The 25,176-nt window shown below is 39.2% G+C and overlaps 1 protein-coding gene across 7 annotated transcripts; it reads right to left on the reverse strand.

The window, feature by feature from the left end:
• Positions 1 to 1,364: 1,364 nt before the first annotated feature.
• COMT (catechol-O-methyltransferase) lies at positions 1,365 to 25,164 on the reverse strand. 7 transcript variants are annotated; one of them, XM_062590588.1, is made up of 6 exons: positions 25,079 to 25,164; positions 7,503 to 7,782; positions 5,496 to 5,689; positions 4,164 to 4,295; positions 2,720 to 2,766; positions 1,597 to 1,697 (listed from the first exon to the last, which is right to left on the reverse strand). In XM_062590588.1, the coding sequence occupies exons 2-6, from the start codon at positions 7,780 to 7,782 to the stop codon at positions 1,682 to 1,684; spliced, it is 669 nt and encodes a 222-aa protein (XP_062446572.1). In that variant the 5' UTR covers positions 25,079 to 25,164; the 3' UTR covers positions 1,597 to 1,681. The 7 variants fall into 7 exon arrangements, with proteins under 7 accessions (XP_062446565.1, XP_062446569.1, XP_062446571.1 ...); XM_062590581.1 differs by lacking the exon at positions 2,720 to 2,766 and having other exon boundaries at positions 1,365 to 1,697; positions 25,079 to 25,162; XM_062590585.1 differs by lacking the exons at positions 2,720 to 2,766; positions 25,079 to 25,164 and adding an exon at positions 24,043 to 24,065 and having other exon boundaries at positions 1,365 to 1,697.
• Between the last annotated feature and the right edge of the window lie 12 nt (positions 25,165 to 25,176).

Here is a 25,176-nt window from a genome sequence, read left to right on the forward strand (position 1 = left end):
TGACAGAGTTTAAATTGTTAAAAAAACTCCGGTAATTTTGCATTCTTATATGCTCATATTCCCTGTGAAATGCCAGCTTTACAAACTGGCTGGGTCATTGTGTTTGCTTGGTGCATTCCTGAACTGTCCATGTCACCTTAGCTTGTTCTAATTTCCTTTTATTCTGGGCAGAAATTCTCTACAATGCTTATTACTGGTATCCTCTATTTTCTGTAGTACCCTGGCCAGGATAAATAAGACTTCAGTAAAGGAGTATAAAAGGAATTGGCTTATAACAGGTCTGTAAGAATCCATAATAGAAATCCCCAATTTTCACTCTATTTTTCAACTATTGGGTCTTTCTGTGGCTGTTTCATGGCTGGAAATCTCAAGTGCTGTGCAGAATTCATCAGTAACAAAGGAAGTCATGTGCCTGCTTTTACTGTTCTTTTTATTTATAAATGTGACCACTGCCTCATTATATAAAGATGACAGGACATGCCACAAAATGCCAGTGGATTGTTGCCTTGTTCAGGTTAGTCAGAGCTACAGATTTGGCTTTGTACCTTCACTGTGATTACACTTGCTATTTACAGAGTGCTCAGCTACAACACTCAGGTTAACCAAGTGTGCAGCAGCCACCTGGGAAGACCCAGTCTCTCTGCTGTTATTATACAATGCCTTAGTTCTGCACAGTGCTTTGTCTAGAGAAAGCATGCCCCTAAAAAGTATGTGGTATGTATATAGAGTGTAATAAGGAGGTTACTAAATACAATGATCTCAAGGTTTCAGTAGTTTTATGTAATTATGGTATTCTCTTAAAAAGAACTTAATCCCTTTGCCTGTTACTGTGTTTATTTTAATGCACTTAATTCTTCAGTTTTCCAAGCCTCTGCATGTGCAGGTTAATAATCTTGTTTGCATTGCCTTCTGCAAAATTCTGTTTTATTTTCTCATCATTGTATGAGTCTGTCATCGTTCAGCACATGTCCTTTTCTTCATCATAGAGATGATTAACTCTTGTAGTAACTTTGCAAAAACATACGTGGTATCACTATAGGAGCCTTCACTGCATGAAGTGGCATGCTAGTAATTTAGCAAAATCAATGCACCTGAAATGCTCTTTTCCTCCAACATGGATGCTTTTTTACTCTTGAGAATGATTAGTCAGTTTAGCTTTGGACCCAAGTTTTCAGAACTTGCAGTGATTTTTTTCCACCCCATTCCCACACCAAACAGAGGTTGCTTGGGTTTGAGCTTAGAGTAACAGACTCATATTCAGTGATGTGTTAGGCAAGGCAATGTACACCACCTTTGTTTGTAGAACCATGTGAAACAATAGAAATAGGTCTTTGAGCAGTTACTCTAATCACACACTCTAGATCTTGATTTCCATTTGGCCTAAAATGACCTCAATTAGAGCGTGCTTTAATTAAAAGCTCCAAAATACAAAAAGCAAAATTTAAAGCATGGACAGGTTAATCTGTGCAGCTGCATTTACATAATTTGAAACAGAAGTTGAGTATTAATGACTCTCTTCATCCTGAAAACACAGCCTTTTCCATAGCATCCTGCACTCCCATGTATTCCAGATGAGCGGGGTAGTTACTGCATTGAAAATGAGGACTGTTGCGGACATAGTTAAGGAATTCTGGAGCTCCTGGGCAGATGACATTGTCAGCCAGAAGAACTGAGCCCTTTCTCAGCAAGTTGCATTCCTAGAAAGAAGAGAAATTGCTTCATGGTGATTATTAAGTGGATATGAATTTGAATTTCGTACTCTTTTGTGTTAGCCATGTCATACTTAAGAGCCTGCATCCAAAAACACATTGTACTATGGGTTTGGAGGGTAGGAAACAGAAGGGAGAAGCTGAACAACTTTCTATCCAATCTTCAGCGGCTGTATTTCCTACACTGACTTTTTCTGCTAATGTAATTGGAAGAGCATTAGTGATGCTGATAAGCTGTTGGGTAATTCAGTTTTTGAAATAACAAATCAAGTGCAGTGCATGTATGCAGTTAGCAGCTTATTTTGTTTCCAGCTATGTCAAAGTGGTTAGTAGGATAGTTCTGTTCTGGCTTTCATGCCTAGGGGTTGAAGCTCTCCTTTTATATGGCATTAAAATGTTGTAATAGCTGTTAAGGCCACCTAAAAGATTAGCAGGTACTAGACTGCTTTGGTCAATTCCAGTCAATCCCCAAAATCAGGAAAAAAGCAAACAGATTTTCTGAGCTGTTTCTCCTCTCTTCTTGCCCAACCTTCTGCTACTTTGTTCAGCAGCAGGGCATGCAGTATGGTTTGCGTGCAAGGAAGATCAATCTTACAAATTTCCACAGGGCATAATTAACTTGCAATATTCACTTGAAGTTCAATGCTTATCCTCAGTAAACCTACAAGCGTAATTTTTGCTGGTATTTTTGTCTTGTAGAAGTTGCTTATCTGAGCTCATCGTCTATTTTAGAACAGAATGCCTGTACTTAATCAGGCTGGTTGTTATCTTCTGGCTACAGGCAGCAGCTGAAGCTGAAACATGCTGTAGTTTTTGTCACTACCAGTGTATTAGAGCATTCCTGTTGATGAGTGCGCTGCAGAGGCTATTTAGCTTACTGCTCTTGCCTCTGGTGACTGAACACCAGTCAGCACAGTAGAAGTGATTTTAGAGACATGGCAAATATCCTCCGGTCTGTTTCTATTGTGCAGATTAGAAGCCTGTGAGTGACAATATGCTGCATTTCTCACCAGTCATCAGGACTTCCAATGCTCTTTGTGCCAGGCTCTCTATAGAGCTGCATGAAGAGGAATGAAATACACACAAATATGAATTAGAAAGAGGGTTTTTGATATCTGAGAAAATGTGGGGATCTTCATCTTTCTCCTCTGAAATTCACAAGGTGTTTTTAAGCAAAGCAACTTTATGCCACATTTGCATCAGACTATTCCACTAAGATGGAACTAAACTGTCTCTTACCTGTTTGCTTTAGATGTATTGTGAAGGTTCAGCCCTGATAGGGATGTGCTAGCTCTTCCCAGTAGAAAGAGCTCAGTTATCATTACACAGCCAGTTCAAAAGAAAACATTCTCTGGATACAAACTAATTGGGGGAAAGGGTCATTTTCTGTAGCTACTGGTATGTAAATTCAGTGCTGGTTGCTCATAATCCCAAGCAAATTCTCCCATTTTCAAACAGCTGTCTGGACAGGGGTGAAATTAAAAAACAGGAGAACTTGGATGAGAACATAAGTGTTTGTAGTGCTCAAACAGGGTAAGGATGTAGTTGCTGTTCTGAATGTAAGAGGCAGCCTAAAAAAAAGTGTGTTTATTGTAAAGAAAATAATTGAAAATGGCCCTTCCAGCCAAATAGGCAGTTTTAGAAAGTTTTATCAGCCTGTAATTCCCAAACTAGGAGAGTATCTCTGTGTCCTATGTTTATAGATACAGATGTTTTGAATTTTTACTTTTTAACACTTGAAATTATCTTCCCATCCAGAAGTGCTCTAATGCACAGTTATCTCATTTTTAATACTATCTACCATTGCCTACTGCTGTTACAGCCAACTCATTTTGTATAGATAACAGGAATCTAAGGGGGGTTAGGAAGAAATGAGCGGAATCTTTCTTCATTCAGTGCTGGAGATAGAGTTGGACAGCACTTCTCTCGCAAGTGCCTGACTGGGACACTCTGCACTCTTTTAGAGGTTCTGTTACAGCCAATTAATTAGGGGGAGTAAAGCCTCCTAGAAAGATGATATCCAGCTATGCTACTAAAATAGTATTTCATCAAGAATCTCTGCTGACAGCACAGCCCCAGGCAGAAGTGGAGGAGTTGGTACTCAGGAAATTAGAGCAGCAAATATGCAGGTCCCTAGTATGGCCTTTGGTTAGTAACAATGTAGAGAACTCCCTTCAAAGAGATCAAGTACCAGACACTGCACTCCTCCAGATGGGATTTCTACTGCAGACTCATTTGTTCAGGAAAAAGAGGTTCACCAGTATTTACAAAGTTCTGAGCTATGTACCATAGGCAGTTGTCCCCGAGAAAGGCTTGGGATCCTTTCTCATAAGGTTACTATCTTAACTGCCATTTTTCATTTTACAGGATGAGGCTCTTCATAAAGAATACAGGCCTCATAGACATCTGGGCATATGCTACTTTATTTTTAGGGCTGTAATTGTGAAATCTCACCTGAAGCAGAATGGTGTCTGGTGAATATCTGTCTTTCCAGTGATCAAGAAAGACAAAATCCAAAGTATCCACTTCATATTTTTTCTTCAGCTGAGGGATAATTTCCTCTGAAGGACCTTCAAGGATGTTTACCTGTAATGCAAATCCATCTGATGAATTGTGGACCATTAAGAAAAAGCACATGCCTCTAGCTGCTCTTAAGTTGTGGCCAGGTACAGGTCAGTATAATCTCAGTATATAGCTGAGTTATTTGTGAGAGTTAGATCATGTGGACTTGTTTTAACAAATCGACTCAGTTATGTTTCAAAATATTTTTTCTCCATGCTATGATATTAAAAAAGAAAAAAAAAATCTATGACCTTCTTTCTATTGGATCAAGTGAATCTCTATGGGCAACAAGGGAATCTACTGTTGAAAACACTACTTGTGTTAGTTTGGCATTTTCACTGCATCTCAGTTGAATCTTGTAGCCCAACAGGAAGCAGCAGAGGCAGAGAACAGGTTGGTTTAGAACAAAGCTAGAGGCTACAGTATGTGAGATTAATATGGCCAGTAGATGAAGGAGGCAGGAACAAGGCTATTACATTTGCCTCAGAGGTTTATTGGTATAAGCACTGTTCAACTGAAAGAAGCTGCTACATGCTGATTTGTTAAGCAAGTATCATATACTGTGGCTGGATGAAAGAAGTGGTAAGGAAATGACCGGTTTATGACTCCATAGCTGATCAGGAGACTAACTCAGAGGAGGGAAATGCAATTTGAGATGTCACTTGAGATGCTTCAAGTTCTCTTTGAGAAGTTAAGAAATGCATTAGAAGATCTTACTGCCACTGCATTCATTTCCTGTTTTTATATATTTATGTTGGAGCAAGTTCAGATTGTCTGGTGAACAGAGAGGCACTTCTTGGGCATGAATCCTCTGACCTGCTGTGGATGTCTGCCTTTGGCTGAGAGGGATTATAGACTGGAAATATCTGTGTCTTGAGGGGTTCCACCCTCCAGTCTTGACAAACCCAAAACTCTACCCTAACCCCCCTTGGGTCTGAATTATACTTGGGTCCCTGACTGCTGTTAATTCATTTTGCTCACTTACAGTGTTTATGCAAAAGAATGAATGATCTTGGTTTTCTGCATGGAGACCTTATAACTTCACCAGTTTTCCCTGCTATCAAGCCTGTCTGTTAAACTCAGCTTGCTCCCAAGCATTTCTGATGTTGCACTTGCTTGATAAGTAGAATAATAATTTTAAACCTATCATAACAGTTTCTTTGGATATATTCCTATTTTCCATGTATCATTTTTTTATGCCAACCACAGACAAATGGTATTTACCTTATCTTGTACTCCAGCAAACTCGATCACCTGTCTAGCTATAGCAGCAAATTCTGGGTTGAATTCCACAGTGAAGAAACAAACACCAGCCTTCAACAGCCGAGCAATCCTAACTGCTGAGTAACCGCAGTATGTTCCCAGCTCCAGAACAGTTGAAGGTTTGATCTCCTCCACTATCTTGTCTAGAATTAAACCTGAATAAAATGAAAATGGGTTAACTTTTGACAAAAATGAACCGTTCATTTACAGAAGGCTAAGTCAGCGAAGAGAAACAAAGTTCAAGTGGTCAGTTGCTCAGGATATTCAAAATTTAAGGGTTGATGTCAAATTATATACTGTTTCCTTTGCAAACTGTCTGTGATCAATTTGATCATGGACATCCCAACATGCAAAATGCAGATTTTTCAACTAGAAAAATCCTAGTTTCACAATATAAATATTTGAGTGAGGAAATGCTTGAGTTAACTGAAACATTTTTAGTGTTAAAATGGAAAAATGTAGTGTTTTGTTTCCAAGAACTTGTTGCAAAAGCTGACTGTATTTGTGAAATATAAAACTCCTGAATTTTGAGTGCTCATAATTTGTTGCAAATACTACTTGCAGTAATTTGATGTAAAACTTTTCATTCTTAACAGTTGTTTACCAAGAGGGAAAAAAATAGTTAGAAAGTTGCAAAGTATTTGGATTCACTAAATAAATTCATGAGATGGAAAACATTAGTCAATTGTTAACAACAACAACAAAAATATTCCCAAAATGAGGTGACAGCCTACTATATCCAGAAGACAGGAGAAAGATTTTGTTGTCAGAAAACTGTTCCCTCTCTTACTTGTATGAATAGACACTAGATACCTAATCTTAAAAGATATTTGAAGGGATATTTTTCTGACCCATCTATTTTCTAAGCACATATATACATTTTATTATGTGATTTTTTTTTTCTTATGGCTCATTTGTTTAAGAATAGTATGATGTGCTACCACTTGCATTTGAGACTGTGGTCACTCTGGAAATCTTAGGAATTAAAGATGTATTAAATTTCTACAGTTCATCTGAAGAAACGTCATCTTGTCAGAGCAAAAGTAGAGCCAAGCTTTTAGGAATATAACCCAAATGACCTAAATTTAACAATTCCTACCTGGCCACTGTCTACTGTTCTATTGCCCTAAACACCCTAGCATGGTATGCAGAGGAGCTGGATTCACAAAATGTACCCACGACATAGGAGCATTTTTACTACAATACTTACAGTTGTGTTTCATTAGCTATGTTAATCCTAGACTAAGCAAATTCCTCTAACAATTTTCCATCAGAAAGTATACTGTAAGAAAAGCTTTTGTATTTAATTCCCAAGGGAATATATTAACATTTTGCATTACACTTTTATGAAAAGACTGCATCTTAAAACTATGAAAAGACTTCTCTGCATCTAAGAAAATAATGTTTTGTCAACATATAATTTGTTTTAGGAGATGAAAACAATATGATTTACTTGCTAAGTGGCAGCAGCTACTCAGCAGAGTCTGATAGCTGCTTCTGTGTATTACATGGGTGGGATCTCTCCTTTCAAAAGTACATTTAACATGTTTGCAGATATAAAATTCATGTGGTTTAAAATACTTCACTTTTTTTTATATAGCATCTTTCAACTGAAAATCTGAAAGTGCTTCACATAATGAATTATGCCTCAAAGCCACCCTTGTGTAGGAACTGAGGTACAATGGAGCTCTAGAGTTTCCCAGGACTTGTCACCCTTTGCTTACACAGTTGGAGTGTACACAGCATACACAAAAAGAGATTTAGTCCCATGAATTCTCAGTCTCACTGCAGACCCATTCTCAAAGACATCTGCACAAGCATGCGTTATTGTCTACAGAATTATTTTGCTGACCGCAAGGCTGCTGTGGGTCTTTTTTTTAGTAGACAGCAGTGGTCGTGTGAATTCAGTAATGTGTCCTGTACTGTACTACTCTCAAATGATATTTCAAGATATCATGATGCAATTACCTTTTTCATTGCCCACATTCATGGCCCACTCTTTCTGGGAGCAGTACTTATCTATAGTATCCACAACACTACAGGGATCCCCTCGGACTGCATTCTGCAGCACAAAATTTAAAATCCTCTGTTCTTTGCTCTGATTCATGATGAAATTGGTTACTTTCTCCAGGATTTCATTCCAGATAAGGGCAGCAGTGCCGTTTGTCCTGATGAGTACAACAAAGAGCAGCAGAAGGAAAAGCAGCACGAATACAATGAACAAAAGGACTGAAGAGTTCTCCAGCATCTGGAAGGAAAAAGAAAAAACAGCCCAAGGTTAAGGTGGCACAGGAGAGTGCTATTTTTTGTGCAGATATTAAGCTGAATAACACACAATGAACCATCGTGAGCAGGAACACATTAAGTTTAATTACAACACCGTACAGAATAGCTGAAAATGATTCTCTGACACTCAGTGATGGATAGTGCTCTGTGGCACTCCCTTTAGAAGCAAATTCTACATACAGGCAGTCAACAAGTGGCTTTACTTAATGCTCCAATCCCTTCCCCCACACAGCTGCTCAGCCCTGGTTCCAAACATGCCACTGCACAAGGAGGCTCTTAATGAGCATCAAACCTGTTCTAACCATTTTTTAAATTATTTAAAATCTTAAATAATTAGACTCTGCATGTGACCCCACTCTAATCTTTGAGCACTAGGAAATTTCTGAGCTAGCCTTGGCAAGAGAATAGCAAACTTTGCATGCAAACCTCCTTAGCCTCTGCCCATGCAGCAGGCTCTGCAGAGAAACAGAGGCTGGATGGTTCAGTAGGACTCAAGCTGCCCTCCACCTTCCAGAACCTGCAGCAGTTACACAGATGGCATAGCTTACAGAAAATGGGAGGGATGTTTTATCACTGGTTATAAAAATGCAAAGCTAAATTCCTGAATGAGAGAAATGCCCAAGCTCAAGAAATTCAAGAGTTCAAAGAGAAGAGCACGTTATTTTTCTCTGATGGGCAGGCTCCAATTATCTGATGGGATTGTGCCTACTTTTCCCCTGAAATTCAGTGTCATAGCTGCAGGCTCCCATGTGTGTGCAACACAGGTACTGGATGTATGTGCATATCTGTCCATCTCTGTGAGTTCAGGGTATCTGAACATAAAGCTCACCAGATGGGATGCATGTCACCCTGTACAGCTCAAGCAATAAATCCTGTCAAAGCCAGTTACTCTGATGGATTGCAAACAAGACAGTATACAGGAAGGTGCTCTTATTTCCACACAGGAGTCACAGTATGAAAGACCTGATAAGAAAGGATTCTGAAAAGTTAAGATTTGATTTAGCATTTGAGAGAGTGCAAAACTAAGGGTTTTGACTTGCTTGAGGCTCCGGCTAAGCGCCTCTTGTACAACACAAAACATATCTCATTTTTGATGATGTAGCTTGTAACAACTCTACTTTTCCAACTGCCTCCCACAAGCAGGGGCTGATAGCAGCATGTTAGGCAGGGAGAAAGGGTTGGAATGCAGTCTTGTTACTGGTAACATGAACGAATGCAAGGTTCATTTAGTCTTGAAATTTAATCTGGCACTTGAATACAAGTCTAAAGGATTCAGAAGCTACTTCTTAACCATAGAACACTGCCTTGAATAGAGCCAGTATGGCGAGTTGCACTGGTTTTTAAATTATTAAAGAACATGATACTCAACTTCTGGCAGTCTCTGTTCTTCCTGTTAAGTCTTCTATCTTCCAGCTTGCTAAAAATGGTGAACAGTTTCCTGTGATTGTGCTAATGTTCCACCTACTTGAAGTTCAGCAGAACTATTGCTGCAACAGGAACTACAAGAAGATCCTCAAAAGTTCTGTCTAAATTGCCAGAGACCAAAAGCAAAGGGGCCATATGATTAACCAAATATCCCTGGAGATCTCTTCCTACCTGTTCGTGCATGCTTTTTAGTTTGTTTTCCCCAAAAGCTCCCCAGGCAAATCCTAAATGTTAAGGGTGGTCAGACCTCCATTCTGTAGAGTGACCTGGTACACGTTACACATGTACCAGAGAAAAACGTATCCCAGTGCTTTAAATTTTGCATCATCCTGCAGAGCACCCTTTGAGTTCAGAAGATGACTGCGTTGCCATGGGGACATGTTCAGCCTACAGTGGAGCTGACGTTTGTTCACCCATCCACTTACCATAGTAGCACAGCAAGTATAATTTGTTTGGAGCCCTTAACTATTTGAAGTTAGAAGAAATAGTCTTTTATCAAAGTTAATACTTACCTTTCTAATGTTTTTTTCTTGCAGAGAGTGACCTGACAGACGCTTCCTTTCAGAGTTCACTGGTATAATTAGCATATGAAAATTTTGCTTCTTGGATTTTCTGAATTTTGTTTCCTAGGCAGTAAGAAGCTTCCTCTGTGCCTCAGTAAGATTGTGAATGTCTGAATGTTGGTTTTGCTCCTTCCCTTCCATGCACTAGTGGTTCTGCTGACAAGTCATCAGTATCCTGGGCTTTCCTAGATGGAGTTTCTGCTCTTTTCAGGCCCTCTGCATAAAGTTGCTCCAAATCACCTGACAGCTGGGGGCTTGGTTTGGACTATGAAAATGTCATTGGTTTAATAGAAAAATATTTTTCTAGTTGATGTCACTTGGCTCTCAGGGCTTATTATTGACATAGTGGAGAGTTGATAATTATTCTGAACTGCAAATGAATGGATGGACTGCAGAAACCGTTTACTGGTGTCAACAAACATCTAACCTTCCTGAGCTGCATGACCCACACGTACCAGTGACTTGCTGGGTAGCAGTCCCATTATACTCAGGTACTTTTAGAGCTACAGATTTACTGTCATTCTAATTCACTTCATAGTATTGCCAGAAATAATTTCCCAGTTACACTAGATATTTCAGCATCCTGTGAGCACAGCTGATATAGACTGTTGCTTTGGAACTAGGATATCTTGCCATTGTATTTGAGGCTGTCCTTCAAAGATCTGCAGACAGCAAGAAGAATAGATCTTAGCTGCAGGATGAACTAGGTTGCAAATTTTTAAGGAACAGTTTTCTTCCTTTATTGCTGAATATAGATCTAGGACTACTTGGTGAGCTTTTTCAAAACAAGGAGAGACAGCATCTGTAGATTAATCTTTATAGCTACTTTCCACTGAACCTTATCAACTCAGCCCAAGTCTCTATCCTGCAGAAATGCTAATACTTTTTTTTTCTGACAGGAATAAGACTATGAAAAGCTGGTTTTGTATCTCAACAAAAAGGATTTGTTTGGATGTAAAAACCTGTTCCTTCAATTTTCATATTGCTTCCTAGCATAAAGAGCACGTTACCAGTTTTCCATTGTATAATTTTCCAGCGCTGATTAGTTTAGTAACTTCAGCTGATTTGAACAACTTGAAATACATCAGCCTCATCCTTACCTGAACAACAGTATCCTTTGACAATTTTGCAGTTACAGCAGAGCGCACTTCATGGTATGGAGCAAAACACCTTGTTTTAGATGAACACGAACTAGCTTTTTCAAAGGCACAGATTGTATTCTGGCTACTGTTGGCCTACAGTTGGCTCTCATTGCAAGTACTACAATATGAAATCCCCTGATGCCAAGAAATACATAGCTTGACAAAAAGGCTTAAAGAAATGCTTCTGAGCCATATAGCCACAGCCTTCCAACCCTTCTAGCCATCCCTTAAGCGAAAACCTGTGTAAACAGCCAGCCCTTTCAGCTTATCTGGAAGGTCAACAGCTGCTGGCTTTGCTGGGATATCTGGGAAACAAATTCTGGATCTCACGCTACAAGTAATTGGTCTTGTTGCTTCAAATGCACCCAGGAACACCCTTTGTAGGCAAAACACATATCTCTTCTTGTCATACTGGAGCCAAACTGGGGAGTGGCTCTTAGCACTGGTTTGTGTAAATATTCTATCTAACAGATACTTGTCAAGAAGAAAAGAAATGCCATGTTTTGGAGATGGTCTTGGAACTAAGCATGGAAACAATTCAATTTGGCCATTCCTGTGTTCAAGTGCTTAGAGGATGTATTTCTTACAGTGCTTCAGTTAGATCCTTGCACATCTGATTCCTATATATAATATGGAAGCAGGCTCACCTGCCTCCATAGGTCCCTGGAGTTAAAATTTGGTCACTGGTAGCAAGAACCTATGTGATACATTTTGCTTTTGTTCCATTCCTAGATGAGCTCACTTGTTTTTGCTATGTTGAAGATTATGTTTAAATTATCAGGGGTTTTACTGCTGTACAGCACGCCAGCACCTTGGTAAACTCGCAATACAGGTTGTTCCTAACAGTGTTCCTTTGACAGGCAATCATCCTAAAAAACAGTTACAAGAGCAGAGAGGTTTTAAAAGGAACAAAATAGACTTGTATTATTTCTTCTTCTTTTTTAAAAAACACAGTTTCTCTTTCCAAGTTTGTCCCTCTTTTAATCTCAAAACAATTTCTGTCTTCTTGGATGTGAAAATAAATTTAGTGATAGCACTAGATTGTAAAAACAGTTTGTCAAAAGCAAGATTAATTGGTAGTGGTCATGTACCCAGAGAGAAACAATCTGTACCCAAATAGGTAATAGTTTTCATATTCTTAGCAGGCAAATATTTGATGCGAAAATTAAACACATAATTCAACCAATTTAAAACTACCACTACATAAGAGACAGTCATGTTATGACAGCTTTAGAAAAATGCAATTGTAATTTTAGCTTTAATGTGGTTTCATGAGATTCATTAAATATACCGTAAAACTGAACTTGCACATAGACAAGTTTCTCATAGCCACTTATTACAAGGCAGTCACGCTTACTATTCAATGCTTGTTTTCAGATTCTAAATACATATTAGCACTGCAACCTGACCTCTTCCATTTGTTAGAAGCACCTTGATAAAGCAATCCTTCTCTTTGAAAGCTAAAATTTGAAGTGGAAAACAGTAGGAAAATGTAAATTGGAGCAAGGGAATAAACAGAAAACTGGAAGGATAACATCATAGAAAGGGATGAATAACACTAATCACTAAATCTGTTTTCAAGAAGACAATTTAAAAGAAAACATAGTAAAATTTCATGCCCAAACCAGTCAAGCTACTGTAAAGTCTTCCTAAAGCACTGGGTTATTTTCTTATGCATCTAACCCTACTTATTTTGTCAGATTTCATAAGACCAAATCATGACTCAATAATGAAATTCAGCATTTTTCCCCTGATGAAATCTTAAAAAAATTAGCATTTAAGTGAGCGTACCTCTGTTTCAGTTTACAGAGATTTAAAAATACACTTTCAAAGGAAGAGGCAAACACAGTTGTGGGAATCTGCTGCTCCAGCTCACTTACTCTTGAACATAGAATACCTAGGTCATTTCAATGGCTTTTAAAGCCTGAAGAGACTGGTTCAGACTTAGGCATCTGTCACTATGGCAACAGCTACAAAGTTAGAGAATTCCCACCCCAAACTGTTATATAGTCTACAATTTTTCTAAAAACACATTAATAATGCCCTTGTGATTCAGCACAAAAAAGACACATCCTTGTTCTTTATTCTTGTACAAGTGACTCCTGCCACTTCCCCAAAGGTTACTGTAAGGACCTTTTAGTAATGCTATTTATCAGTCATTTTGGTGAATTCTTCGGTGAAAAAACATTTGGTCTTGGAATTCCCTAAAATAAAAAAAAACAGAAGTAGACCAATTGGTAATAATTTGACCAATTGGTTCTAACAATTTTTAAGGTAACTCCAAATAACCAGATGAAATTCAATGTGAGATTTTTTTCAATGTTTCATAAAAACTGTATGAAGTCTTCATAACAGTATTACAGGAAGGTGTATGGGGATCTAATCTAAACCAGTGATTGCTACTGTTTCTCTATTGCCTTCCAAAACAACCTCTCTCTGCTAAAAACTAGTATTTTCTGAAAGTAAACAGGTTTAAATACTTTGATGTTCAATAAGGACAAATGCCTTAGTGGTTTTGGCACTTAGGTGATTAAACAAGTACTAAACATGATTATTTAACTATTCTGAAGCTTGATTCATTATATTATGAATAATTAACAAGATTTCATGTCTTACTGATACAAGAATGAGAGTTGACAGTTATTAAAGTACTTGGGAGGCTGAACATTATTGGATAATTCTTTTTTTCTCTAATCAAAGAGAATCTGAATAAGCCTACTTACAGAGTCTCTCGTGACGATTTCAGCTTGGATACGCTGATACTGCTTTACTTTGTACTGAAAATGAAGTTGTAGACATTATCACAAAAAAAAATGTCTCTACAGAGACAATGTGTATCCTAGATATTCTTCATTAGCCATTTCTCAGGACTAGAATAAGAGTGAACTTTGTAATGTTGAGTCAGGGGATTTAGGTTTCAGTCTCTCATTTCAGCAATTTTGTCTGACCTTGGGTGAGCTGTCTAACCTACATCTCTGTTGCTACAAGAGTAAGTTTATGTTATTATGACTTCTGTAATTTTCAAGGTGTTCTGAAACTAAATTAATCCTGGAAAAGTCCCCGGCATGGGTATATGGATGACACTTGAGGAAGGACAAAGTGATTTTATTAGTATTAACTAGAGATCTATTTTAGGATACTCACGTAGCAAATGCCAACGTGACATAAATATTCTTGACTTCATGAACAACAGGAAAAATGTGGAAACAAACAGTGCTTCAAATGCTTTCCTTAAGTAATTTCTACTTGCTGATAAATCAGGCCTTGGAGGAAAGCCGACGTTACATCCAATCTTGCTATATTTTTTCATGCATTTAATCTAACTGCCAAGTGCTGGTTGGTTTGTTCAAGAGTTTATTACAAGTCTCCAAGCATTCAGACAGTACTATAGCATTCTGATGCTAAAGGGTTTCAAATCTAATTTAGACTTTATTAGCTCACATAACCTGGTGAATGGGGAGTGCTTGGTAAATTTGTACCATTCAGCCTTTTTCACAGAAGAATCTCTCTATCAGCCTAATGGTATTGATAGTAATAGAAATGGACTGCTATAGCAGAGAGCCTGAGGAAAACAAGGCCTGAACTTATTGCTGAAACACTAAATGTCCAGAGAGAAGAATGTAATAATGAAAACAAATTTCTACAGATTTTCTACAAAAGCCATAAAAATTAACAGATTAACTCCATCACCACCACCCATATACATTTGCCCATGCAAGAGAAGGAGGGATAGGCCCTAAATTAAAAGATGTTGAAGAGGTTGTTTGAACTTTTTAATTGCTTATGCTGAAATTGTGCCTTTAAGTATCTGACAATCTGAAGAACACAGAAAGCATTGCTAAAACAATGCAGAAGAGTTAGCGCTTTTCTACACATATTTTTTTTAAATCTGTTATTCTGCACTAGGCCAGAGTAGATCTGTATCATGCCATGATCGAGACTGGAATTTCTGACTCCTTGTCCTACGTTCTCTTCACTGAGGCAATCTCTGTTTTCTGGTATTTTGTTTTTCTCTATCTTTTTCCAGAGCAAAAAAGGCAGAATATTTTAGTCAGAAAGTCTAGATTAACTTTTTCCAAACACACTGTATCCTATTGTTGTAAGCAATGCAACTCAATACCTTCATATTTTAGGACTTGTAAAGTTTTTTTTTTTTTTACCTTGTATTCTTTCATTATGGTTTATATATTTTCAAATGAGTGCAACACAGTGAATAATCAGCATATTGCCAAATGTGAATAGCTTGAATTTCAGTGGAAACTTAGTTTGGTCTTTTGAGATTCAGATTTTGCACTGACATCATGAAAACAAACTGAACAGACTTTATATAATTTTTCACTAAGTATTTCTTGCACATCTCAATTTCCCACTTTTCAGGGTTTCTCAAAGAACTACAAGTCAGCTTCATTACCATGACTACTAAAATTTCAGACCTCCATAAATGCAAAGTTCTGCTGATTTCATTTATTCTTTTTTTTCCCTAGTCCTTTTGTCTTTTCACTTTCCTCTTCCCAGGTTGACATGAAACAAACAGAAGGGTTTTTTCAGTGAATGAATAGAACAGAAGAGTGTCTATTATCTTCTAGGGAATTCCATCAACTAAGCTTCATAAGGGTGTTTAACTTCACTTCCCCCAGAGAAATTTCAATTAGGATAATTATATGTTACGTACTTAAAACTCTCTTTGTAGTAGCTATTGTCTAAATGGCATTCAGTGCTGTTACCCAAAGGAAGAAGTTTATATAGTAGTTATGTGCCCCATAAAATAGACTAAGGTTTAGAAGAAGCTGGCCTCACAGACAGGCCTCTTCTCAATCCAACAAGCAGATCCATGAGGGTCTTTAGAGTTCAGATCCAGACTGGCCTAACAAACACACTGCAGGATTAAAGCCAGAGTTTGGCATGAAAGTATTGTACAAGAATAAGAAACGTACTTTACTGTCCCTTGAGTAATGACAAGTTTTTCAGGAATAAGATCTGTTCAGGTGACCCTAGAAAACATTTGTTTCTAACAGTCCTTATTCTCACTCTGGAACTGTAGATGTGCTTGTACTACTGTTCTGAGCTTGCGGTTGGCATAGCTCAGCTGAGCCATATGAATCCCACCTGGGAGGCAGTGGACTGCTGAATGTAGTGAGTGCTATGCCCTGACAGCACACCAGGAAAATATCTTCTGAGATTGTCGTGCTTTCCACAAAGTGAAATAGCTCTGTCTGAATGATTCTTCCCCTCTTCCCCCCTACCTTTCCATCCCCCCCCCCCCCCAGTGGAGGTAAGGAGAAAGGACTGAAAAAGATATCTCCTTAAACTCTTCCAATATAGCTAGCTGTCCTCAGCATAATCACCTGTGACAGATCTATTTCATTTTCTCTCTTTATATCACACAGGTCAAGGATTGGATCCACAGTGTCCCAAATCCACACTGTGTTGTCCTGCCTCGCTGTCAAGGCTACCAGCTAATCTAGTGTAAATCCGTCTTTCTCCTGGAACAGCCTTCTGCTACGAACAAACTGCTCTACAGGCCAGGGAGGCTGCATGACTGAAGACTAATAGTGAAGACATCCACTGAAGGATCTGTGGAAGTAAATCCCTACTGAAATGAAGCCTTATTTCTCTGAAAACAAACACCTCTAAAAAGCCTGGCAAGGTGAGATTCACTACAGCACAGCAGGTAACTAAAGCTCTCCTCTGGAAAGAGGCGTTCAGACAGACACTGAGCAGGGCCTCAGATCTTGCTCTCAGATTTTGAGTGAATGCTCTCCCCAGAAAAATGGCTGGAGTGGGCACAAGGTCTCTCTTTGTTTTAGCTAGAAGCTGCTTCTTGAGAAATCCCTCCTGAACACAGTTTCATTAAAACTGGTATGGCCTCACACATTAACATCTGGTTTCAAAGACTGCTGCCAAAATTATGTTTTTTCAGAAAATTCCTGGTCAGTTCTAATTTCAGCGAGCCTGAAGGAATGCTGAAAGACAATAGTGTGGGACTGGCAGAGATAAACTTGATCCCAGCTCCAGGCTGCTGAAGAAAATACTGCTAAATTTGACTGACACAAGTAAATTGTTTGCAGTGTAAATTTGGTTAAGCCCTTTTCCCTCTGCTGCAAACTAAAGCTGCAAATCAGGTGATTTTTTTTGTTGCACTTACTTAAATATTGTGATCTTGTGCAAATGCATGATACTCTGAACCTGAGGGCTTTGTTAGAGGAGTCTAATGCTGGCTAAGCACAAAAAAGTAAGCTTAAGTGCAGAGATGAAGCAAAGACGACTCATGGAGCTCACTAGTCTGAGGTATAGTTGATAGTACTGGTAAATACGAGTTTATTTTTAAAAGACAGAAAGTAAAAGATGACCATACAGAACATCAGAAAGATACTATGGAAGCAGCAATAGGGCTAGCAGCAGAAGTATTAGGTTTTGTTGTGCTTCTTCAGAGATATTTTGCTCTAGCAGAACTCCCAAGTAAGAACGAAAACCCACATAAAATACAGCTGCAGCAATGCATTTATACAAGCAGCTATTCATAGTCAAATACAACTGAACCAAACCTTCAACTTGCATTCAACACTTTTGGTTTTTTGTTCGTTTAGTACAAATGAGTACCAAATTCCAGCATACTTACAGTCATAAATTACTTTTTCAGTTTAGTCAGGGTCATCTTATCTTGCTTTTTTCCACTGTCAAGATTTACAATACAATACAAATACATTACATGCAAATATGTCCTACTCTTTCTCTGTGAAAGCTGTAGCTGCCCACAGACTAGCTTCTTGACAATGAGTGTCAGTGAGAAATGTGGCAAGCACTGCTTCTTCATATTCAACACTCTAAAATAGTGACATTACTGAAGATAATAAAACACGTCAGGTCTGAGAAACAGGAAAATAGAAATATGTACCTTTCTCAGTACAGCAGAAGCTGTTCCCTCCGGTCTTTTCCTGAGCTGCTCTGATGTGGATTTTACAGAATAAGAGTCCAAGAGCCTGCAGTATTCAGTCACATTCGATCACATCACAGGAATAGCTTACCAGTTCTGTTACACAGACTCTAAAAGAAGCAGTGTCCTTTCCCCAACTCCTCCTTTCACAGATTCCTGTTCTCCTTAAAGGTGCTCAGTGTTCTAACAACCTTGAAGAAAGCTATTCTTCTGTCTTTTAATAACAATGTTGTTACTTAGCTACAGCACAGTGAATGCTGACAAAGTCAGCTATGAGCCAAATCTGTGCTCAGTGTAAATGCACTGTATTCAATCAAGCAACTCCAGGAATGAATTTGGAATGATTTAGTTCTTTTTTCAGCTCAGATATGGCATGCTACTGCCAGTGCAGAAGTCGCAGAAAAAAGATGTAGGCATGTGGATTAAATATAGATTGCTACTGGAGGGAGGGGAAGGGAGGTATCTATAGCAAATTGCTTAACAGCAACTAGAGAAGGAGGTGCAATCAATACATGATGATGGGTGTATTTGAATTTCTATAGCTTCTAGTTAGAAAAATTTTGTACAACAAAACAGTTCAGAGATAAAAAAAAAAGCAGCTTATTTTAATAGAGCTGTTTGGACTGTCTATCTTGTTTCTGTGGATAATCAAGCTGCAATTAAATTACACCACAGAAGAAAATTCAAAAGCCCCAAAACACATAACCTGACAGTATGTCTCTGTTGCATTCTCACTAAAAAAATCAGACCTGGTCAATGTTTGAACCTCTAGCCTAGAAACTTTTTACGGGATTCAGAGAAGAAAGGGCTTGTATGAAAAATAGCAACAGTTGAACTGAGTGACAGAAAAAAGGCTTTTGTCATAAGAGGGAAGAAGAAAAAAGGTCCTTGAAAGAATTAGAGGCTACCTCAGGGTATCAGAAGAATAAAAATTTGAAGTGGATGAAATGAATAAAGAACTGTAGAAAGTAGATACAAGTAAAGATCAAAGTGTTTTTTTGTTTTTTTTTTTTAACTTTACACAAAACATAACCAAGACCCTGGAATATAGCACAGTACCCAATGTCAATACAGAATCACTTTGAAATATTCCTTACAGGTCTAACAGAGCTTTAGTTCAACAAATATTTTCTTATAATCCAGACATCAAGCAGAACAAAGAATGAAAAAAGCAATGGTGTACGCCAGCTTCACCAACAGTAATTTCCTGTCTGGTTGAAAGCTAGTTGTGAAAGCATGACAGGTTGTGTCCACAAGATCCCTGATGCCACCCACAATCAATTTTGAGTGAGAATTTATTGTACAGCTTGGCTGTGGGGAAAAGAATTTAAAATAGTAAAGCTAATTCTTTTTTAACAACAACACTAATGTTGTTCTGTAAGAGTACAACTATTCTTTGCGGATATCCTCACAGTTAACTACAGCCAGTTGTGAACTGGTGAGCATTATCTGACCAGATTCTGCTTAGCATAAATTAGTGCTAAGACTTACCAGTTTGAGCAGTGTCTCATGACAAAACTTCTAAAGGACTAGATTAAAGCTGAATCATATTCTTCAGGCTAGGAGCATGGGAGGAGCAAACTTGTTTCTCCCTGCCCATAGCGGTGTACTTGTATGGTAAGTGCATGCCTGCAAAGTAACCCTTTCTTCTGTTGTTTAGATATTTCATTACATAAGGAAAAGTGACAAAAGGTAATTAACTGCAAAACCAGATAAAGCCATAGGTTCAGCTACCTTAGTACTCCAACTGCGTTCTAATGGCCAGATGGTGCTTCCAAGTAGCAGACAGCAAAGAGCAGAAATTTTGTAATGCATTATCATGGTATAATTATCTCTAAGAGAAGTTTCTTTGACAGGCTGTTAGATTTTGGCTTATGCCTTTCTTTAATTTACCTTTTTGCACAAGATAGTATCTATCTAAGTATGGAGGTTTTTTGGTAAATTTTGGCCAATATAGTTATATTGCTACAGTGCCTAGAGCAAATAGTTGTACTGCTATTCACATGCTTTATCCTTGTCTAAATTTATCCTGATATAAATACATTCATGTTAGAAAACTGGGAAAGCCATAAATGTATCGCATAATACAACTTTTGCATAGGAACAACGCCTTAAAAGATTGATTTGGTTTTTGCAGAGCATTAGGATATTGCATTCACAGGGCATGTCTATGGGAAGATACAGACCCCGGACGTCTTAGCTTGGGCTATAGCATCTTGCTAATGGCAACAAATCAGAACAACTGGCTTGCTCAGACAATAGACAAAGTTCAAGTCTGTGCACAGACTTCAGTAGACTTGTTCATGCACACAGACCTCAGTCTCAAATGGAGCTATACAGCTGCAATCACATGATGCAATGTGGCACTGCTACCCCCACTGGCTCTGCACAGTAAGGTGCTAAAGCTCTCTCAGTAAATCCATGCCTGGCATAACAACAGGCATTCCCTTCTAATAACCCTTGCCAAAGCCCGTTTTTTAAAAGCCTAGACAAAGAGAGACAAGAGAGCTAGCACGTTATCACAAACCCCCAACAGATTATGTGAAATACTGAGTGAAAAAGAATTCTTTGGAGCTTGCATTTTCTGAATTGCAGGAGGGATTTTCTTTTATGCACATTTGCTGTTTTCTACTGTCAAATTAATTTCTCTTGCTGAGAAACATGCAAAAGAGGAATTTTGAGAGGAAGTATCACTCGTGTATGAAACTACCCAGATAGATCTAAAATACGAAACAGCTCAAAGAGAAGAAAAATGGCCAGCAAAATTATACTCTAAAATTTAACAGATAATACAAGTAGCTAGACTGCTGTGCTTATGGTGCATCTTAAAAAGTTAACATTTAGATTGAAAAAGCTTCCTGCTTCCAAAGACTTCATGACTCCTTATGAAAACTTTGAATAGGCTCAGTTAAGTCTACCATATTTCTGTATCTTCCCCACACACTTCTTTTCAGATATATGCTGACGCATTTGAATGAAATCAAGAACTTGATACTTAAAACTTTATCTGTTCCTGCTGTTTCTTGATCATTTGGAATCAATTAATTGTTAAGGACAAGTTATAAACAGAGAATTTAGAATTACATTTTAAAATTAAATTTATATTATTACCTGATTTAGAGTAATTATGCAATATGTGTGCTTCTTAGTTTTCTTCTGAATACTGATGGTTGTTTAGAAAAATTTTCAGAGTTTTCAATGAAAAGTTACTAACAAATGGGATAAAATATTTGCCCCATCTTAACAAAACGCTGCAGCCTCTGTAGACTTCTCATGGTAATCTATCTGATCATCACTGCAATGACGAAAACAAAATTTAAGCATTTTCTTCCCTTATCAACTTGGCTTTTAACTCTCCTAAAGATTGATTTGCCAAAGCTTTTAAAAGCAGAATCTCACTGAAAGAGGCCCAAAATGCAGAAAGCTTTTCTATTTTCAAATACAGCAGAATTTGATTGTAAACAACAGCTACAGGTTCCTTCATGCCACTGTAAAGCAAAACCCAACTTCCAAGAAAAATTTATCCTGGAAAATTCTTGCTATACAACTTCTCAGTCATGAAGCCTCAAATAAAAGTGGTAAAAATACTTCCATTCTTCACCCATGACCTGGGCATCTGTCCTCAGTTGTCACTACAGCCCTCATGTTAGGATACTTTCCATGTACTTAGTCATTTGAATTGTGAGAGGATTTTACCTTTCTTTGAAAAAAGCCCAGAGACAGTCAATCACCTCTCTCCTGCTGCCACTTATTCTGTCCATTTTGTAGCTCTGGGATATGGTTCAAATCCTTCCTCAATTGTCAGGGACTATATTACTATTTTCACTTTCACCTTCACTACCTATCATACAATCATCATGCCTTTCTTCCACAGTGTCACCAGTGCTTTTCCTTTCCCTCTTCCTTAATGCTAAGGATATCTGCCACACACCAGCAGAGGAAAAACAACAACAAAAGAAAATGTATAAGAAATCACAGGAGAGATGGAAAGAAACCATAGTCCTACCTCTTAGTTCAACCAGTGATCCAGTACAGCACACTGCTACTAATGCAAATGATTATTTAGGTCATGCCATAAATAAAGCTTATGATACAATCCATTTCCTGCCCCACCTTCACCCCTCCCCCAAAAAACTAAATGTGTTGAGTTTGAAAGCTGGTGTCTATGTGACACACCTCTCCATCTGGGAATACTAAATATAAAGCAAACTATGCTTAAAAAAAAAGGAAAGAAAAGAGAATGTGCTTGAACAGTCAGACTTTCTGAAGAACTAGATAGAGAAAGTGTCTCGTCCTGGTTGTCTTCATGAGGAAGAATTTAAATAATCCATTGATAAATGTGAAATAAATTCTTTTTTCCATATGAAAGAGAGGTTCAAGTTACCCTTAAAATGAATACAAAATGAGAAAGTCTACCTGTTATCCAGAACGATTTGTGCATAACAAAATCTAAATTTCAGCGTTTCCCTTCCCCTTTTAATATCGCACTCTTCAGTATACACTGAATAAACATCCCACCTGGAAATAAACCAAGCCACACTTAACACATGAAATTACTTTCTATTTAAATATGACTAGCTACAGCTGACAAAGTTCTGTGGAACTATTATGCTAAGTCTGCTAACTATCTTTCAATAAGTTTTTTTTTTTTTTTTTTTTTTACATCTCAAGTTTCTAAGAAAAATTCTTTCACTATAGAAACACAATGTTCCACATAAATGCTTTCTGATATCAGAAAGCACCTGCCACTAAAGGACTTCAAGTGTGCTTTCTTAAAAATAAGATAGGTAAATAGATAAAATATGTATCACTCCATTTATTCTGATTAGCTTAATGCTGACTACAACACAGGTAAAATAAGACAATAGAAGTTATAACAGATGAACGAAAGACATATTAGAAACCACACTTGATTACCAGAATCTCATTGATTCTGGTCCCTGTGAAAGATTTTTCCAAGTATAGCACAGACACACTTGCTTAGCATTGCAGGAAACGTTAGTGGCTACCCCTCTGATTGACGTTGTGACTGTGGGGAAAAAAACATACCCTTTTCTGATAGTTGTCTCTTTTGGTCCCAAAGACCAAGCTTGTGAGAATGTGCAAGAACTGGTGGTGTTACACTAACTTTGTACTTTCTTTCGAAGAAAATGGCCCTGTTGGGAAAGCCTTCATTTGTGTAATTCCACAGTGATTTATCATTATCTGTGAGATACAGGCAGAGGACTGGTGACATCCCAGCTTCCCAGTCTGCCAGTTGCACAGCAGCAACTATGGATAATTCTCTTTCCCAGATGACTTAACTGGGATACCAAGTAAATGATTCACATTCAAGCTAGAAAAGTGAAAGTGTGTGCTGACACATTCAGGAAGCGATGAAGATCTAGAAGAAGCTATACGCTCATCACCACAGTGCAGGCTGTGGTTCACTTAGACTCTGAGCTCTGAAATAATGAAAGCAATCAGGAATGCTAGCTTACAATGTGACTGTTACGATGGGCACTTGTCCAAGACCCTATCCGTAAACGCTTTAGAAGCCTTACCCCAAAGTTGTCAGCAATTCTTTTCTAAATTGCCACTGTCGATAATATTTAAGAGGAATTTCTTCCATCAGAAACGTACCATATTTAAAGCCTTTCCTTAATAGTGAAACACCATAATGCTGCAGCAACATTTCTTCATATAAAAAGAATGTTTTATATTTGTTTTGTATTTGGAGAAATTTAATTTTACCCTTGATACTATGCATCTCACCTGAACGCTGGGTGGAGAGCACATGCTCAACATTGCTTAATTCAATTCAGGGCAGCAACTAACTGAACAGCCAAAAATAACTTTGAAGCAAGTACCTGAAGAGTGTAACTGATTAGTATCTGAATATGCTTGAGGTTTCTTTTAATTCTAGATCTCAGGGCTCTAAACTCAGGTCTTTCTACTGCTGTTGCAGTAGCTAAGAGTGTTTCTAGTGATTTATTGATTACTGCTGCAGGAGGCAACATGCCATGATTTCAAAATGCAGCAGAAAGAGATTCAGCTTTATTTTTCACAACAGCAATACTGAAAGACTTCTTAATCCATTTACTAAATTGCAAGTAATTACCATTTCAGGTATTTTCAAACATTAATGAACAATGACTGAAAAAAAAAGTTAGTCCAACCTATTTTAGGAGGTGATGTTCGTTCTGCGAAACTTTCTTTCATCCGTTTTATTTTCCTGCCACTTCTCCTCAACTGCGCGCCACGTTGACAGTCTCTCAATCAAAATGGTTAGATGCTGCCCCCTTGTGAGCCAGGCCCTTGCTCCAGAGCCAGGATCATGGCTACCTAAGAGCATTTCCTGTCGCCTAAAGGCTCCTTCAACCCAGAGGAAGGGGCTAGTTCTTTGTCCCAAACTCAGATTTGGCTGTGGTGGCATTTACAGCGTATAACTCACACGCAGCAGCAAGTGGGACTACTGCTATGCCACAGCAAACAGCAGCAGCCACGTCCTTGTTCCCTGCAGCATCATTTTGACCAACGCCTTGTCTGAGGCCTTTTGGCTGCCGAAATACCTTGTAAGCACTGAGGCGCTCTCACAGTTGCGATGGGGAGTGGGCCGACAGCAGCACCCCCGCTTAATCGCTAGCTATCGCGGCGCACAGGGACGGGAAGCGCTGCCGACGCTTGGCTGGGAAGCGAGGCAGCCGCGCTCCCGAGGGCCGGCCCGCGCGGGTGCTGGGGCGCCGCCCGCGAAGGATGCGGCGAGGCGGGTCTGCCGCGGCCCTGGGCGGCGCGGCGCCAGGCCCGCCGGTTCGGTTGGCCGTTCCCGCTCCTTCCGGCCAGGCAGGCGTCCCTACTTCTCAATGCTGAGCACGACTTAGTCGCCGCAACCCGCGCGCTGACAGGGATGGGGAAGCCGGAGGCTTGATTCAAGCCGCCTCCTCCGCCGTTTTTTAGTCCGTGCGCTGCTTCGGCGGCACCTGTGGGAGGGGACTGCGACAGGGCAGGCGGCGCGACTGTCACCACGTGCGTGAGGCACGGACACGCGGCTCCCGCGGGAGAAAGCACAGGGCTCCGAGTAAGGGCGAAAGCTCCGGGCAGCCACCCTCTTCCCCCCGCAAAGGCCTCGCCTCGCCTCGCCTCCCCTCCCCGCAGCCCGCTGCGCGCCGCCTCTCCTCAGGGATCCCCTCCCCCACCGCCGCCGCCCTCACCGACCCGGCGTCGCCGCCGCCGCCGCCGCCGCCGCTCAGGCGCCGGACGGGCAGCCCGCAGGGGTCCTGGCCCCGCGCGGCCGGGTGTAAGGGGCCCTGTGC

This window comes from Rhea pennata, chromosome 17 (genome assembly GCF_028389875.1).
Source record: "Rhea pennata isolate bPtePen1 chromosome 17, bPtePen1.pri, whole genome shotgun sequence".
Taxonomy (NCBI): domain Eukaryota; kingdom Metazoa; phylum Chordata; class Aves; order Rheiformes; family Rheidae; genus Rhea; species Rhea pennata.

Coding starts and splice junctions, on each gene's coding strand:
- COMT (XM_062590582.1), bottom strand. Junction 5,690..7,502: donor GAATGTGGGCAATGAAAAAG/GTAATTGCATCA, acceptor CATTTTATTCAG/GTTTAATTCTAGACAAGATA. Junction 1,698..4,163: donor CAGACACCATTCTGCTTCAG/GTGAGATTTCAC, acceptor TCTTCTTTCTAG/GAATGCAACTTGCTGAGAAA.